The following is a 17,949-nucleotide window of genomic DNA, read 5'->3' on the forward strand; positions in this document are numbered from 1 at the left end:
AATGGCTGCAAAATTTGCGAGAAATAGAAACTGGAGAAAGAGGCAAATATGATTGTAGTATGTTAGTAGACACGCAAAATAGTGGTGTAGTACTGGTACAGTGATGGGTGGTGCTCTTCCGTACGCTAGTTCCAACGGTTCCGAATCGGGACTCAGGTCACGTGGTCTCTTGTACATGTTTTCCCTTTCAGGGCATAGGTCGACGTGCGCGCACCAATTGCCCATCGACGTCACCAGCAATGCAAAAGCATACTATCGGAAACGTAAATTCCAAAACCGTCGTCTACGCATCTTCGCAATTTCAACACCCTATACGCTCTGAACAATAAGGCCAAGGAACGATTTCTCTCGCAGAAAATATTTTCGGCCGTTCACAATAAAACAAAGGAAGCCCCTGAAGATGTCATGGCTCCCACATGCACCGCGGATGATCTAATCGCTTCGGGAATACAAGACTGGAAGCTACCGGTTCCTCCTGAAACGACAGTGCAGTGCCAATCTCGATCATTGGTGCAGGCTTATTGTGACGTGAGATTAGATCGAGTAATGTAAAGACACACGGGTTAAGGGCTGGAGAACCAGCGACAGCAGAACAATTCGCCAGGGTTCATATACTGTACTGCACTGGTGGGTGTATCAGGTTACATTTCACCTGTGCCAACTCACCTCGGATATATGACAGAGTCAACAATAATCATCATGCCGTTCCGCACCGCTGCACCTCGGCTGTTATTATCGCGCTAACTTGCCGCTGGCCGCTCACCTCGTATGCAAGCACCTGAAATACGAGGGGGGGTGTTTGGAACTGGTCTCAACAATATCCCACATACGAGATCCGACCGTCCAGTCCCCCTTCCGTCAACTAGTACCTGAAGGACCTACCACCACCTTTCTAGCCCTACCACCGGCTTCCGCAGGTGTCCTTACCAGACACCCCCGTATCATCAGGTACCAATGGTGCGGTCACGTGGCTCCCCCTGGCCACCCCCTTATTACTCCCTGGATGCCCACTACCCAACCGTCTCTGACCTTGGTAGTTTTTTCGTAATGGCCCAGACAATTCTCTTAGTGCTCGTCGCCACCCACGTTCGTCAGCCCGCACCGCCTTTCGTGTCCTTCCCCATCGTACGAAACCTTAACTCTCAAATACGACATACAACTTTATTTGTGTCGGCAATTTGGAACTGTAATCAGCCCATCCTTACGGACGTACTTGTTTCTCTATCTTGGCATCAGGTAATCTACCATGCTGGCGAATAATGTTTAAATGCTCACGAATATTGTTTAAGGTTTAAGTACGTCACATGAGGTGCAAGGGTTGTGAAGGTACCAACACAAACCATTTAATCCAGCACAGCGCCTGTCCATAGCCACAGGGTTCCAACCCCAACCACCCGAGTGGATTGACCAGTGAGGCAAACGTCTTGCAAAGAAAACGATGTTGTATAGCATCGCACTTTCCCCCCTGCATTTGCGACATTCGACGCATATATTCGGACAGCTATTAATCCCGGTTGAAACAGCAGGTCGAGGGTTGGAGGTCCTAGAGACCCAAACACGCCTGTTTTTCGTATTCTCAAAATTTCCCAGATTCCCTGCACCAACCCCCTAAAAATAACCATCGAATCCTCTTCTTCCCAACTCCTCCTCGTTTTGGTCGAATTTTTAAAATACGAAATTATTTTTAAGGTACCATAAAGTTAAGTGAAAATGGTATTGGTTCAGTCAGTAGGGTCATCGGTGAGAAGAACCCCCAATTGCCTCAAGACCAATATCTCGATAAATTCCTTATATTGTTTAAGGTGATCCCCGTTACTGGAATCCATCCCTTGGTATTGTTAAAACTCACTCGGTTTTTTGTGTCATGCCGTGTTATTTTTAAAAAAAACATTCTCTTTGTGAAAATTATTTTTATTGTGCTTGAGTTTTTATTGCGCAGAAAAAGTACCTTTCCCCTTCGTTCAGTTTTTTGCATTTTTTAACTTGCCAGCTACTTGTTTTTCTTGATACGTGATCGTTACTTATCTTTCCAAACGGTCAGAGAATCACCCGTCCCAAAGCCCTTTATCGTCCAGATTCATTGTCATCACCTCCCTGTTGTTCCTCCCGTGCTCCCCTTCCACCAGCCCCTACATGAACTCCAAGCTGTATGACAACTCGGACGATAAGTCCTTTAAAAAGGCACTCCAATCGGCTTCTAACCCCCAACTCCTGCTATCCAATAAGAAGAGAAACACCAGAAGAAAACATCGAAATTCCCACCTCGGCTGTGGTACTTGTAAGAAGAGGCGAATCAAGTGTGACGAGAATTTACCATCTTGTTTGAATTGTTTAAAGGGTAAACTTCATTGTGCATATTTGAATCTTGATCCCAACGCCAGAAATGCCCTAAGAATGGCCCAGTATAACCAGAATTTGCGGCACGAAAAGTTGAGTGACGACGATTCCGATCCCAACTCCAACACGAATTTAGCCGCCGGGGATTTCAAACGTGAAGACGTTGCCAACCCTCAACTCCCCCAGATCCCACCGGTGGCACCAATGTCCGTGCCGTTGCTGGTACCGCAGGCGGGGTCGGCGTCCTCCTCCTCCGCTAACCCCCACCACCATTTAGCCATAGGCAACCATCTTCTGAGCCTCATTCCTCCCATTTCCTCCGTATTACCGTCCGGCTCCGGTGCCCAGTCCACTAGTCAGGCGTCATCTCTGTCGCCCAGCTCAGACGTAGCCACACCCTCTTCTTCACTGGCTCAGGATAAACGGTTCAATACGTTGGCTCCCAATACCGATAGTCTGACCTCAGCTACTAGCTCTGCGTCGCTGGCCCCGAAACTGCTTTCTGATTCCACTACTGCCAGTGCCAACGGCGGGGGTTCTGGTACCGTCACTAGAAACAATGACTCGGCCTCCACTCCTAATCCAAATGCCACCATCATCCAGACCCCCTACGGGTCCCTCGTTCAGGTGCAAACCTACCCAGTCTCCAATGTCGTGTACTCAAACATGGGCGTGCCCATGCAAGTTCAAACCATGCCCCAGGTGGTGCAAATGCCACTCCCGCTTCTCCAGAACCAACTCCAGTTAAATGGCGTGCAACAGGTACAGAACGTTCCGGGAGTCCAACAGAATGGCACCCAAATCCCCTTGGTGTTGAACCAACAACAGGTGGTGGTGGCCCAAGCACAGGCCCAGGCCCAGGCCCAGGCCATGCAACAGGCCCAAGTCATACAACAAGTCCAGGCGCAGGTGATGCAACAGGCTCACGCCCAGGTGATGCAACAGCAGGCCCACGCGCAAGTGATGCAACAGCAGGCCCAGGCGCAAGTGATGCAACAGCAGGCCCAAGTCCAGGCTATGCAAGTGGCCCATGCTCAGGCCAATGCGGCGCATGCACATGCACATGCCCATGCTCAGGCTCAGGCTCAGGCTCAGGCTCAGGCTCAGGCTCAGGCTCAGGCTCAGGCTCAGGCTCAGGTACAGGCTCAGGCTCAAGCTCAAACACAACTTATTTTGCCCCAACCCCAAACAAAGAGCCCTCCATCATCACTTCAGTTGCCTCTTGCTCCAATCTCCCAGCAGCCACCACCTACAATTCCTGGCTTATCCGATAAGTCGAGTGACAATAGCACCCACAATACTCCACCGCATAGATTGGCTCCATTAAGCACAAACTATATGGGGAGCTCCGCTCCTTCCATGCATATCACCACCTCCAATCCCATATCTATGGGCCCTGGAGAAGGCTCCATTGCTCTTGCTAAAGACTCATCGAATTCGTCGAAGACGTTTGGCTCGAGCCCCAATATATCTCATTCTCACTCGGCTTCGAATTTGACGGCTATAAAAGACATTAGAATCAAAAGTGAATCTCCAGAAGAAAAGAAACCCATTAAACTCCCTCCTATACAGTCAGAAGATAATGTTCCCACCATCTCCAAACTACTTTCATGAACTATCGGCATCTATTATGACAAAACATCAACTACATGAGTTAGAATTAACCATTTCCCTCATTTGTATTATATTGTAAAACACTTTGTATTATCTGAATAGAAATATGCATCCCCATCTTCGATAATTTTAGGCCCGTTTGTACTTTGTATGTCCGATTAATTTCTTCTCGTATTTTAGAGGGGAACTCTCATCAACTGTAAGGTACCGAATTTCGCAGTTTTGGCGATGCAATATTTATATTTTGGCTGCAAATGGTCGAACCAATTGATGGTTGTAGCTTACACACACAACAACTAAGTAGCTATAATGACCATTAGAGGTGTGTTGGTGGTTTCAAGGAGGCGCAATATCGGGTAACTTATGGTGGTCATCGTCGTATTTTTACGAGTTTAGTTGAAGATGATATTTCTCTTGCATGAGAAATGGCATTAACAGGAAATTATACCCTACAGTTTAAGTAGATAGCATGGTGATCATCAAAGACACAGTAATGTTTTGGGAGTGTATGCTCGTACATATACTGCAGTATACGAGTCTTAGTCGATATTTGTACTATCTACGAACATTAATGACGGTTTTTCTGTGTATTAAAATGGACACCAACGAGTTATGCCGAAAATAGAGTGCTTAAAATACAAAACTCCCTCCGTGATACCTGTATTTTCTCCCGGATGTATCCCCCTGTCCACGTTATTCTACGGTGTTTTTTGTGGACTTATATCATCACTCGGCTGCCTTCTATCCATCATCTTGTATTCGTCGTTTATTGTCATACAAATCGCTTCCTATGGTTGCTACTACTACTTTTTCTTGGTTTTCTTCTCCTCGATTTGCTCCACCTTCTTCTTGATCTTCTTGTCATCGATTTGTTCCACCTTCACTTCGTCCAACCCTTTTTCTTGCAATAATTTTTCAATGAATTCCTTGGCCTCTTCGCTCAAATCACCCTGAACCAAAATTTCTTCCTTCTTATCAGCTGTCTTAGTAATGGAACATCCAGTGGCAAACTTTGAGCTCAATTGTTTGGATAATTTTTTTAACTCGATATCAAAAACTTCCAATCCCGAGATGGAGATGATGTGCTTGCGCTTATTACGCTCGATTCTCTTGATGGTAACCTTGGATGATAACTTCTTAGCCAACTCTCTTTCTATTCTAGCTTCTTCCTTTTGTTGTTTTTTGGCCAAATCTTGGGTGATAGCCGCTTCTTTTTCGATACTTAAGGTGGAAGTAGCATTGGCCAATGCTTCTTCACTGTACAACTTGTTGAACAAATCGGAGTGATTGGCTTGCAACCATTCCTTGCATCGGTTGAAACTCAAGCCAAACTCACAGTACTCAGGTGGGAACGTACATACGTCACAATATAATACTTGTTTGGCTTCCATATTATTTGTACGGATGTAAGGCTTTATATATATATACAATTTTTGTTGTTCTCATTTCTCATGAAAAATTATCGTCGCAGCTGAAAAAACTTCTGACTGGCCGCAAATTCTCGAGTTCGATACACTTCTTCAAACACTTGTTCAATAAGATCTTGTCATCAATTTTTTCGTAGATCAAGCTCAAGAAATACCATACCTCTACACAGTTGTAGCCAATAGGCCAACAATTAAGAAAATTCTCCAAGTAATTTTTCAATCTGATGATTCCTCCATTCATGTCTTTGGCAGAAATGAACAAGGAGGATTCAGTAGAGTCGTCAAGTAAGAATAACTTACACAATCCTAACAAGTTTTCCAAGTAGCTGGTCTTGTCAAACCCGTTGAATTCCTCCAACTTTTCAAGCGATTTCTCGAACTCTTGTAATGATAAGAATTTTTGGTGTTGGGATGTCAAGTATCCCAAAGCAATGTATGTCTTGACATTTGGCTTGTGTATGTTTTCACTTTCGATGATGCATAACTCACTCTCTTCATACATACCAATTTTGAAGTAGATTTTCGATGACCACAACCATATATCATGTAATATTTGTTTAGCTTCATCGTCAATAGTGTCTTTATGCAAAGGTTTTAATTCTTGTTTAACATTGCTAATCTTGCTGATTTTTTTAATGGTGTTTTTAGCATTCTGTTTCTTGGTTGTATGTATCACCGGGTCCTTGATGTATTTGGGGTCGATGAAGCTTGGCCTGTGACTCCACTTTGAGTCGATAAGATAGTTCTTAGATCCGCTCGAGATTTGCTCTTCGTACTTGACGTTGAATAGTTCGTAAAACAAGATGAACACTTCGCTCAAATACTCCATGATATATGAGGTGCCGTACAATCTTTCCCATATTGCCAATTGGGTCAATTTCAATTGAAGAATTTCAGATTTTATGAAAATTGGGATTTCTACCTCATCATTCTTGCACTTGATTATATAGATACCAGCAATGTTCAAGGAGTTGTTGATGAACTTCTCCAGCTCCTTGAGCGAGTTGATCGAGGTCACCAATGACAACAAATTCCATGTCTTGAAAGACTCGGGAAACTTTTTCAATATGAACTTACATAACTTCAAACTGCTGGTAATCTCATTGAAGTAACTCAAGGTCAATGCATAGCTGAATAAGTAGTTGGAGTTCCCGGTAGAATTGACAATTAAACTGTTTTTGTAGTACAACAACAACTTCTTCTGGTATGAATAGCCAATTTCCTGACTTGGGGTTTCAAATGCAAGCAAATAGTAGTAGAAATATCCGAGTGAGAACCAACTAGAGCTTATCAACTCAATGAACCGGCTTTTGTCGTCCAACAACACGTTCGTATTGTACTTGTTGTACAAGAAAGACAAACGATTACCTTCGAATCTCTGTGAGTGTTCATCCTCATCGTAACTCAAGTTGCAATCACGCTTCAAGACAGACAAATACCCTAAAAGCCTTTCACTGAATGTGAACAACTCGGCCACAACCTTCTTGGAGGTGTTATGCTTGAAATGATTTGCCTTGATGGAGTTCAACGGATTGAATCTCGTCAAACACAATGAATAAAGTCCTACAATCGACAAAAGATCGTGAATATGACCGTTGTTGACTTCCTGTTCTTTGTCGACGTAGTTCATAAACGTCTTAAGCGCTGCCAATGCCTCATCATATTCACCCAAGTCAATCAACACCTTTATCAACTGCATCAATACAAGCTGACTTTGGTAGGTACGTTCGGTTAAGCTCACCAAGTACTTCTTACTAGTCTTTAAGTTGATCAACAGTTTGTGTTTTTTACCTATGGTGGAGTAGAAGTTACTCACAAAGTCTTCGATTTCTTCGTTGTTCTCATCAGCATTGGGGAAGATCTTTTTGTCACTTTTGAGCTCATTGAGGATCAATTGGTTCAAGTAGTGGGAGTACTCGACCCTGAAATCCTTGTCAATAACCTTGTTGATGTTGATGTCAAACTTGTAGTTCATCAAGAAGTTACAGTACCTAATGAATGAATTTGTGTTTGCCTTGAATTTCAAAGCACTGACATCCAGAAACGTCAACTGTCGTTCTCCGTGGTTGTTGATGGTTAAACTCAAGTATTTGAACATGATCTCCAACCAGTGATTGGCGGCAACGTTTGTGTTGTTGAAAGGCCTCTCTTTGTAAAACAAATACTCAATCCACAACTGATAACTGTTAGATTTCGGGCCATGATTCACGATCCCAATCAACACATTGAACCGACAAATCAAATAATTGAGGAAATCATTCTGGTTGGACGTCAACTTCAGAGAATGGTAGTGGGAGTTGTTAACCGAAATGGAGTTCAATACTTCATACATCAAATCAGTTTGGGAGTTGAGATAGTACAAATGTCCTAATAAAATTGAACAATATAACTTATCTTGGTACTCCTTATTTATGTGGTTGTAGTTGTTTGTGATCAGCTCGGTATACCCAATCAATTGGGTCAACTTTTCCTGGCAGTTCACGTTATCTTTGTGTTTACAAACATTGGCTGGCACCAACTCGTTGCCGTCAAACTCGTTTTGAATCAATAACTGCAATTGGTAGTCGATGAAAACCAACTGCAGAAGAAAGTCTTGACTATCTTGAAAGTCCAACACATTCTTGGGGAAACATCCCAAGTTCAATGTCTTCAAAATACTATCATTTGCAGATTCAATCAACATGGTTTCGACAACTGTTTGTGAGATAATTTTTCGATGCTTGAGAATTCCCCAATATTGATCTTCGTGTGATTTTAAATCTGCGAGCGTGTGTATTTTTCGTTAGCATCTTTCGAATATCCTATATAAGCCCGGTAAGTCGGCTATTTGCGTTATGTTTGCCGACAACGAGCTTGGGGCTTTGAAATGGGTTCTTAGAAGGGGAAAAATCGTTTCGGAGAGAAATTTATTTGTTTCTGCTCTTGTTGACTCGTCTGAGTCTTCTTCCTCCACTATCTCAGGCAAATATAGTAAAGAAATTTGTTTCATGATTCCTTGGAGACACTTTTGCTCGTCTTCGTAGTTGATTTTTGTTGCAAGCTTATACAAGAAAAAAGGAAGCTTGTTTAAACAGGGCATAATATCTTTGACAAGCATTGGTAGTGAAACAATGTAATGCTTGTTGTCAGTCTTCTCGAAATTCATCAGAAAATACTCTCCAAACATGTCTTTCATGTTGAAAATTTCTTGTATCATGCTCTGAGCATCTTGAAGTGGGATAGTGGTATCAAGTTCGTGGAGACTTTGGAGCTGTTCTTCTAAACAAACCGGTTCTGAAAGTTCGACTATACCATAATTGCAAAACTCACTTAATGCTACTTGGTAATAAAATTCGAAAAGTAACGCGGAGTAGTCACAAAGATAGAGCCTCACATCGTGTTGGAAGCAGCAGAGTCGTTTGTATTCGTCGACAAGCCCAATATATGAACTTTTGCTTATAATGTTTGTGAGTTCGATATTTGTAGACTCTGTTACCGATGTTCTCAACTCAATTACACTGTCCAAAGTCTGCAGAACTCGTTTCCGGCCGGTTACCACCATTGTGTCCGGGAAGGTGATCCTTTCTATTTCTAAGTGTATGTCCGAGTCATCTGAAGACGCACTTTTTGTATCAGCAAGTCGAGTTTCATCGTCTGATTCACTGGTTGGTAATGAGGGGGCTCTAGTAGCTGAATTGATAAATTTATCTCTGAGTTGTTTTCTTGAGGTGAAGGTTTCATCGATACTTAGGTCCTCAACTGGACTGGCAGTGTGGGAATTCTCGCCTGTCTCCTGTTCTGGAGGAGCTATAGATCCTTCGTCAGGCAGTACTTCTTCAATATCTTTGTAGTCAACAACTAACACTGCTGCAGGTGACTGATCGATATCTTTGTCCTTTTCTAATTGAGATTCAGAATCAAATACTTCTTGTAACTGCACTTCTTCTAACTGCGCTTCCTCTAACTGCACTTCTTCTAAATGCGCTTCCTCTAACTGCACTTCAGAATCAACTGTGTCGTGCTTCAAATTGGAATCATCATCTGACTTAGAAACCTCATCACAAACGGGATACAACGTCTCTGTTTGTATCTCTTCATTTGCTTCTTCCGTCACAAACAACTCATTTGAGCCATGCTCCAGAGATCGTAAACCCTGCTTGGACACATTAGCAGACCCTGAATTTCGATGTGACAACAATTCATTCAAACGAGGCTGACTGACATCCACTCTAACCAACTTATTCTCCTGTCTGTACTTTTTGGCCACCTGAGAATACTCGACCTCTTCCTGCCTTTCTCTCTTTGAGTTCAAATTCTGAGACTTAAAAGTCCGAGAAGTGTCAACGCTCGTGAGAAGCTTATGCACATTTGTCACTATCACCTCGATTATCTCCTCTTCATGCAAAAATCTCACTTCTCTTTTAGTGGGATGAATGTTCACATCAAGTATTTCAGGTTTCAACTCAAGACTTATATATACAAACGGTTGAAACCCTTTTGGTAAAAAGATCAGGTAGATCGAGTGAATAGCTCTTCGAAGAGGATCACACGACACAAGTCTCTGGTTAATGAAAAATATAGACTGCATCTTCTTTCTGTAGTTGAAATTACAGTTGGTGATTGCACCTTTAACTTTAACCATTCCGAACTTGTCCAAATACTGGCCTTCAGTATCATCACCATTGACCTCAAGATCAAGTAACTGGTTCGAACACTCGGCTCCGTACACCATTCTTATTCTTTCTTTGAGAGGCATGCCGGGACGAGTCATCAAAGCATGTTGGAAATCCCCATGTTTCTTCAAGCTAAATCCAACACCATCGCTATTCACCGCATACTTCCCCACCACGTCCAATATCTTCAAGTACTCATCGTTGCGAGATCGTATGGAGCTCAATCTCGAAGGAAGATTGTAAAACAAGTCTTCCACTATAAGTTGAGTTCCCTCTTTCCCAGCAATGGCCTTAGGCTCTGTGTTAGTTCCTTTGAAGTTCTGTCCAGCTGGTTTCCCGTTGATATAGTATGCCTTGTACGCGAGTGGGAAAGTACTGCTTTTGCTCCTGGTAATCACTGATAAACGCGAGATGTGGGATATCGATGCTAAAGCCTCACCTCTGAATCCAAAGGTTGCAATCGATTCCAAGTCCTCAAACTTGGCCAACTTCGACGTGGCAAACCGTTCACACAAAAGCCCCAAGTCTTCCTTCTCAATTCCGTCGCCATTATCGGTGATTTGGAGAAGTTTCAACCCTCCATCTTTGACTAGGATATCGATCATGGTGGAATGGGCATCTATAGAATTCTCCACCAACTCCTTCAACGCGTTGGCTGGCTGGATTACAATTTCTCCTGCTGCTATCTTGTTCACAACCAACGGGTCAAGTTTTCTGATCTTGCCGGTGCCAATTGTATCTTCACTGGTCATCGCAGACATGGTAGCGTAAATCAAAAAGACGCGCAATCCGTGTGTAAATTTCTACCGCACAGTTATCATTCGAATCATTGGAAGGTTATGCTGAAGAGAGCCAGCACGTATGAGGTCGCTCAGCAGTACGATGGGTACAGAAAGAAGTTGAAAGACGATGCTCATTTGGCGTATCAGGGTAAGGCCGGGTCCATGATTTTAAAGCATCTAACAGAGCTTCACGACTTGTTTGCAAACGTGAAGAGTTCTTCCAAAATGGCTGTTTACCACTCTGATTCCCAGGCGTTGAGTGAAACATCAGCGTACGCATCCATAAATGCCAGGAATCTCAAGTTCGGTGATTTGGGGGTAGCGTTAAACTCAGAAGAATTTGTTCACAAACTCAAGTTGTATTTGGGAAGAACTAAGCAAGAGCCACAGGAGGAAACAGAAGAGGAATATGTGGATTCCAACCTCATGGAAGAGAAGTTCAACGGTTTCAGCTGGTTGAAGTTAGGTCTCTTATACTACAAAACCAGTAACAAACCAATACCAATGGAGTTTTTAAATGGGCCTTTGGAGTCTGAAAAAAGAGTGATTAATAGAAGCCGTCGAGTCGATGACACCCGTGGGTTGACCCTGACCACCGCTCAGCAGGTGACTGCAAATGACCTAGAAACTGATACACAAAACACTGCTACGATAGTACGGTCGGTATTTGCTGAGATCCGAAAAAAGCAGAAAGGAAATTCTGATGCCATTAACTTCTTCAAGTTCTTCATTGATCCTACGTCTTTCTCACAGTCGGTTGAAAACTTGTTCTTCACGAGTTTCTTGATCCGAGACGGGAGGTTGAGACTCTTTAAAGATGGTAATGGAATCCCTATGATCACAAGTGTGGGTATTGCTTCTCCAGGAGATCTTATGCATGAGGAAAGAGGTGAGAAAAACTCACATCACATTGCATCTTTTGACTATTTTACATGGCAGACTCTTATAGAGAAGTATAACATAACCGAAGGGTACCTTGGTCATAGAGATGTTGAAGGTGAAGTCTGGGACCAGGCAGATGATGATGATGATGATGATAATGAAGATGATGATGAAGATGCTGATAATGATGAAGATGAAGCAAACCAGCTGTCCACCCCCAGACCCGATTTCCACGAGGATGAGGATATTGAATGATTAGGATGGATAACTAGCCACCAAGGTATGATACTAGTTACCTCACACCATTGTATATTACTGTATATCCGTTAACTACGTTTTCAATTAAAATATTTACAGGGTACCGCTAACATTGGTGTCTATTTACATGTCACTTCGTTTACTTCGTCTTCCAGAACCTTGATCCACCCATCAACCGTTAATAATTCGTTCATGGGCCATTTTCGAATGGGCAACACGCTCATGTCAGTCTTAATCTTAAGGTTCTCGAATATATCGATTCCTGCCACCCCAATCATAACTGCATTGTCGGTGCACAAAGAGATATCCGGAAAGTGGAAGGAGAAAGAATCGGGCTCTGCTCCTAAAAGTTTGGTGTTAAGGCCCTTTTGTAGTAACTTCCTGAATGTTTTATTGGATGCTACTCCACCTGAAAACACCAAATCTCGTACACCTTGGAACTTAGAATCTCCTTTGGTTCTGATGGTTTCCACCACTCCATGCTTCTCTAGAGCTACGTTCACTCTGTCGATAATGTGCTCAAATAAGTGATTTTGAGTTTTGTACGCAATGAACTGCTTCGAGCCTTCATCTAATGAGTGGTTTTTCATATAATGCTGAATGGTGCTTAAAAATGGTGCAAATGTGAACTGGAGCTCGTCGGGAATCGCCTTGTTATGTGGACCTCTCAAAGGCAACTTGAGCTGGAAATTGAACTCATTGTTTCGAGTTTCTGTTGATATCTCATCAAGCTGCAACTTGACACATTCGGGAATCGAGTCCACATATTCTTCCAACTCTTTTCCCAAAAGATTGCCCTTCAAACCAATCTGCCGTGCACACTTGTCGATAGAGTCGCCCACAGCAATATCACAAGTATCGATCAAAATTTCATGGTCTGATATTGATTTCAGGTGTACTAGCATGGTGTGGCCTCCGCTCACGAGTAAACTTAAAAACGGGTATTGTGGGGTAGATGTAAGCTTTGAAACCAAAATATGCCCTAGCATATGGTTTACTCCGATCAACGGTTTATTCCATGCTATTGCAAGCCCTTTGGCAAGCTGGAGACTTACAGATAAAGATCCCACCATACCTGGTCCTCTGGTGCAACAAATGAGATCTGGAGGAACAGAATCAAGACCGTTTTTAGCACAGAAATCTTGTAACATGTTACCAATGTGCTTCTGGTGGAACTCGTGTGCGTGTGTAGGGATAATCCCTCCAAACGGTTGTGAATTTAGAGTTCTTTTCATCTCATCTAGCACAACAGGTGCTGTTTGGCCAGGCATCTTCTGTAGGAGGGCAAGGCAAGAGTCGTCACATGAGGACTCTAAGGCCAATACCTTATAGTTTCGTAGAATTATTCTAGCCACTGGAAGTCTCCGGCCGATATTTCTTGGTATGTGCCATAAACCACCAATCATATGACCTTTTGTTTGCAATTGGATTTATTTCTTACGACGTTTGAATAATTCGCAGCAGCAATTTTTTTCCAAAACATCGAAGCTTTCACGGTTCCTAGGAATTTAATTTGTTTGTTTGGTACACCCGCTTGTTGTTTTACTACTGTGGTTGTTGGTACCGGCATCTGTATCGATACCCCCACTTACATCCCTTTCATCTTTACTCATTTTCCCTGTCCATCTTGTGTCATTTTATATTTGTATCAACTCGGCTCCAGGTCCTCGTTGAATGTCTACTTTGTTAACAACCCCAACTGTACCCCTAGGGTACCCGCCGCAACATTATGACACAAATTTCGGGTCTGAATGCATTGATATGCTTGCTAAAGACGACAATGATAACAATAAAGCGTCCGAATCGCCTATAATAAACTGTATGATAGCTGGAGGTTTAGGAGGTATGGTTGGTGATACATCCATGCACTCACTAGATACCGTCAAAACCAGACAGCAGGGGTTCATGCAGAATTTAAAGTATAAGAATATGATTCCGGCCTTCACGACGATTCTAAAAGAAGAAGGATTTTTTAGAGGCCTTTATGGTGGATACTCTCCTGCAATTTTGGGGTCCTTACCTTCAACTGCTGCATTTTTCGGGATGTACGAGTACTCCAAGCGGACCCTCATCAAGGACTTGCGCATGAATGAAACTTTGGCGTACTTTTTGGCAGGCATACTTGGAGATTTAGCTTCGAGCGTATTTTATGTGCCATCAGAGGTGTTGAAAACCAGACTTCAATTGCAAGGCCGGTACAATAACCCGTATACAAAGGGAAGCGGCTACAACTACAAGGGTCTTGTGGATGCCGTGAAAACCATCCATCGAGTAGAAGGATCTCGTACGTTTGTTTTTGGGTATAAGGAAACTCTTTTCAGAGATTTGCCATTCAGTGCCTTGCAATTTGCATTCTACGAGAGATTTCGGCAGTTGGCCATTTTTTACAACGACAGTGAAGATTTGTCGATTGGTGCTGAATTGTTAAGTGGTGCATCAGCTGGTGGTCTTGCTGGTGTGCTCACCACCCCATTAGACGTGATAAAAACTCGAATACAAACGGCTACCGAAGCGTCGACTTCAGCTGTGCAAATGTCAACCATCAAAGCATTGCGTTCAATCTACCACACTGAAGGGGTTCTTGGGATGTTCTATGGAGTGGGTCCAAGATTCATCTGGACGGGTATCCAAAGTTCGATCATGCTTTTATTGTATCAGGTATCGTTAAAGAAGATCGATTCCATGTTGGTGAGCAAGGGGGCTTTAGAATAAACTTGTAAAATAGTATTTATAAATCTGTAAATAGAGGCATATATGAGCTGAAGTAAACATGGGGTTATGTAGTCCTTTGGAGCTGGTTTCTCCAGTTAAAAGGGTATTTTTGCAATACTTGAAGTTCATACAGTATTCACTATCATTAAAGTCCGTGATAGTTTAGTGGCTAGAATCCCCGCTTGTCGCGCGGGGGACCGGGGTTCAATTCCCCGTCGCGGAGCTTTTTTTTAAGTTTTTAACTATACTGGATGAGTATGACCTCAGGTATATGAAACCTTACAGGTCTATTAACATCTAATCGAACATATTCTGGAAGAGGTATTTTTGTTCACTCAGAATTGTCCTTATCTGATCGAGCTGGAAATGTGCACCTCGAAATACTTTCATTCTCGATTTTGATACTCGCACCGATGAGCATTCTTTGAATCAGCCATGACGTCCATTCAAGAACAAGATTTGGTTCTCTTCAAAGACAACAGCATAGTGTCAGACAAATTACTATCTTCTTCTTCCTCACATCTTTCCATAATCGCATATACAGAGGGGACGCAGCCCACCTGGTTTGTCAATTCACTAATTGAAAACTCATTAGTTGGAACCGCCTGTTTGGTTAACAAAGACCTCACCAAACAAACTCCAAAAAGAAGTCAGGTGATCTACATATCGTTCTCTAATTTGCTAGAGTTCTATACTAAAGCATGTAAGAAGAACGGGGTTGACTTATCTAGAGAGTCCAATTTTCATTTCATTGACTGCTTCACTGATTTATTCACCAAGCACATAACCAATCCTGAAAACGCTTCGTCACAAACTTCAAAGTTGTTCAGCTTCATTATCAAACAACTACTGATGGTTCCAGGTGTAAACAAGATTGTATTTATCGAAAACCCCGAGATCTTATTGACTGCTACAAGCATATCCAGTGTTGAACTATCCAACTCTCTTGTCAAACTCAACCGCTTATGTCGAAACTTATTTGTGATATCGTGCCATACAAGTCCTCAGATCGTGGATATCCACTCAAAGGAGGCTTACGATCCTAACTTCAAGACTTCAGACTTTCTAGTGAAATTGCACCAAAGAGCTCATTTGAACATCTACTTAGAGCCTCTAACAACAGGAAGAGCTAAAGACATCACTGGAATCTTGACAGTTTCAAAGGGACCGCTTCCATTTGAGTCTAGTATCATAATCGATGAGAAAAGCTACACCTACAACGTTACGAAAGAATCGAATATCAAATTATATTTCCGTTAGCTCGTTAAAACTTTTTCCTATGTATATTATATAAGTCATCCAAAGCAAACTCAATAGCACATCTTGACCATATCAATGGAAACAACGGCCAAACAGATCTTTCACCTACCAAAACCCAATAGGGAATGTTCTCCATGGTTTTGTGAACATCAAACACTCTCCCGAAATCTTTCACCAAGTATCTCAATTCAGGAACAATAGTTATTTCCCTGATACTGGCAAGTGACTGGGGGTTCGAAGGCTTTTCATCAATAACAAGTCGTTTAATAGTATCTGGAAGTAAACCAAGTTTGTTGATAACTTCAAGACGATGTTTTACCTCCATTCCAAAGACATTCTTCATATGTTTGACCACTGTAAACCCAGAGTCTTTCACATACGCTTCGTTGATGTCATTTTTGTATTGGAGCTGGTCGTCTGTGTCCGCCACTAAGTCTTCTTTCACTTGGTTGGTGACTCTATGGTACTTGGTTCTACCATACTCGGTGTGATGTTTCAAGTCGTTGGAAATCAATGGTGCCAAGTACGGCCGTACTAAACTGGTGATGAAATGGTTGACGTTGAATAGCTCCGTAAGCCTTGTGTACGCCGATTTCGCCTTCAAGTGGTAGTGGGAGTCAGAGTAAGTCTCTGACAGAAGGTCATCCTTCGAACTGTGTCTTGACGATGATGACGAGGAAAAGTACCGCTGGGAGTAGCTGACGTCTTGTGGTTTCAAGAACCTCACGTTGAGGTTTGGAGACTGAAGAACTACTTTGTTGTTAAAATCTTTAACATACAATTGCACATCGTCAGAAAGAACTCCCGTACCAATAGAAGCATAGATTGCCGTCCATATAATCACATTGGGTGAGGTAATATAGTTGAGCAATGAAGGAACTGACTGGTCGGTGGGGTGGATAGCGATATTGAGAATCTTCTCCGTCTTCAAGTACGCCTCTTCAAAAGTCAAGTCTCCAATAGTATCTCGTACAAACTTGAGGAACAACAAGATTTCCTGAGAGTAGCCTTTCTTGATCACATTTTCCAACACATTTCCGTATCTTTCATCTACATCATGGTTTAAACGGTCCACGTTACCCATAACATCAGCAATGGAAATCAAAATGGGAATCAACTCATCGTCAGTCAAACAGCATACTAATGAAGCCACTGCCGCTCCCACAGCACTACCTCCAAAGATACGGGGCAAAAGGCCCTTGAAATATAACGCCTTCACCACCCCCAAATGGCATAAACCAAAAAGCGAACCACCTTGAAGAATTAAAGCCGTGCTACCAAATGATTGACGAGCATCGTGGAAGAAGTCCAACGTCAACTGCTTGCTATTCATGATATATTCGGTATTTCTGGTATCTTTTTCCGAGTTGAGACTATCGTGCAAGTAATTCACACAGTCCAATACTTCGGCGATGTACTCTTCAATTTTAAATTTGGTTCCCATGTACGACTTGAGATAAAGCTTCTTCTGAGCAATACCCCCAAAATTCCGTAGAAGACCTCCTCTTAAGAGTGACATCAAAAGTGGAGCGTCGTTATTGATTCTTGCTCTTCTCAACTGCTTGGTTCTCTCGTCAATTAACACATAATCGTAATGCTTTGATATGAAATTCTGTCTCCACAAATCGAGATTTGTGATTTTATCGATTTCGACCACGGTTTTCTTCCACTCGTTGTAGGTCCTTACGTTCTTTAGTTGGTCCAAGTACTCTTTAAGGGAATCTTTGCTGTAGTAAACCAGATATATTTTCTTGACCCAGAAGAAAAACACATCGAGGAGAAACTCCACTAACGCCCAAATAAAAGAAGGCGTGTGATTGAAAATGAAGGTGATGATAGGTAACAAGTACCGCTGAAGTATTTTCTTGAGCATATGGATGTTGTGTGATGTGATGTATAATGCCCTAGTACCGCCAACCAATTATCATGCTCTTCTGCTAACTTCCGATAAGATGAGAAACGACTTTTACAATCGCATGTGAAGAGTGCGCACAGAGTATTTTTCGCAGTCAAATAAAACGTATA

General features: G+C 42.5%; 9 protein-coding genes and 1 non-coding gene across 10 annotated transcripts; 5 read left to right on the plus strand and 5 right to left on the minus strand. All coding sequences in view use genetic code 12, as the record gives it.

Moving 5' to 3' along the window:
• Nucleotides 1-2,133: 2,133 nt before the first annotated feature.
• PSN45_002452 (uncharacterized protein) lies at nt 2,134-3,951 on the plus strand (the record flags this gene model as incomplete). Its single annotated transcript, XM_066157873.1, has 1 exon — nt 2,134-3,951. The coding sequence occupies one exon, from the start codon at nt 2,134-2,136 to the stop codon at nt 3,949-3,951; it is 1,818 nt and encodes a 605-aa protein (XP_066013970.1).
• Nucleotides 3,952-4,754: 803 nt separating this feature from the next.
• TMA22 (Translation machinery-associated protein 22) lies at nt 4,755-5,342 on the minus strand (the record flags this gene model as incomplete). Its single annotated transcript, XM_006685006.2, has 1 exon — nt 4,755-5,342. One exon carries the CDS (start codon nt 5,340-5,342, stop codon nt 4,755-4,757), a length of 588 nt encoding a protein of 195 aa, XP_006685069.1.
• Nucleotides 5,343-5,400: 58 nt separating this feature from the next.
• On the minus strand, nt 5,401-8,061 carry YPP1 (Cargo-transport protein ypp1; the record flags this gene model as incomplete). Its single annotated transcript, XM_006685005.1, has 1 exon — nt 5,401-8,061. The coding sequence occupies one exon, from the start codon at nt 8,059-8,061 to the stop codon at nt 5,401-5,403; it is 2,661 nt and encodes an 886-aa protein (XP_006685068.1).
• A 99-nt stretch (nt 8,062-8,160) lies between these two features.
• On the minus strand, nt 8,161-10,791 carry mlh1 (DNA mismatch repair protein Mlh1; the record flags this gene model as incomplete). The annotated part of the gene is made up of 1 exon (XM_066157874.1): nt 8,161-10,791. One exon carries the CDS (start codon nt 10,789-10,791, stop codon nt 8,161-8,163), a length of 2,631 nt encoding a protein of 876 aa, XP_066013971.1.
• Nucleotides 10,792-10,869: 78 nt separating this feature from the next.
• Nucleotides 10,870-11,949, plus strand: PSN45_002456 (uncharacterized protein; the record flags this gene model as incomplete). The annotated part of the gene is made up of 1 exon (XM_006685003.2): nt 10,870-11,949. One exon carries the CDS (start codon nt 10,870-10,872, stop codon nt 11,947-11,949), a length of 1,080 nt encoding a protein of 359 aa, XP_006685066.1.
• A 122-nt stretch (nt 11,950-12,071) lies between these two features.
• QRI7 (Mitochondrial tRNAs modification protein) lies at nt 12,072-13,103 on the minus strand (the record flags this gene model as incomplete). The annotated part of the gene is made up of 1 exon (XM_006685002.2): nt 12,072-13,103. The coding sequence occupies one exon, from the start codon at nt 13,101-13,103 to the stop codon at nt 12,072-12,074; it is 1,032 nt and encodes a 343-aa protein (XP_006685065.2).
• A 523-nt stretch (nt 13,104-13,626) lies between these two features.
• Nucleotides 13,627-14,664, plus strand: PSN45_002458 (uncharacterized protein; the record flags this gene model as incomplete). The annotated part of the gene is made up of 1 exon (XM_006685001.1): nt 13,627-14,664. The coding sequence occupies one exon, from the start codon at nt 13,627-13,629 to the stop codon at nt 14,662-14,664; it is 1,038 nt and encodes a 345-aa protein (XP_006685064.1).
• Nucleotides 14,665-14,815: 151 nt separating this feature from the next.
• On the plus strand, nt 14,816-14,887 carry PSN45_002459. Its single transcript has one exon. It is a non-coding gene; the product is annotated as a tRNA-Asp (tRNA).
• Nucleotides 14,888-14,915: 28 nt separating this feature from the next.
• Nucleotides 14,916-15,924, plus strand: PSN45_002460 (uncharacterized protein; the record flags this gene model as incomplete). The annotated part of the gene is made up of 2 exons (XM_006685000.2): nt 14,916-14,919; nt 15,260-15,924. 2 exons carry the CDS (start codon nt 14,916-14,918, stop codon nt 15,922-15,924), a joined length of 669 nt encoding a protein of 222 aa, XP_006685063.2.
• Nucleotides 15,925-15,928: 4 nt separating this feature from the next.
• TGL3 (triacylglycerol lipase) lies at nt 15,929-17,797 on the minus strand (the record flags this gene model as incomplete). The annotated part of the gene is made up of 1 exon (XM_006685154.1): nt 15,929-17,797. One exon carries the CDS (start codon nt 17,795-17,797, stop codon nt 15,929-15,931), a length of 1,869 nt encoding a protein of 622 aa, XP_006685217.1.
• Nucleotides 17,798-17,949: the final 152 nt, after the last annotated feature.

The sequence above is a fragment of the Yamadazyma tenuis genome, chromosome 3, assembly GCF_029203305.1.
Source record: "Yamadazyma tenuis chromosome 3, complete sequence".
NCBI classification, from domain to species: Eukaryota; Fungi; Ascomycota; class Pichiomycetes; order Serinales; family Debaryomycetaceae; genus Yamadazyma; species Yamadazyma tenuis.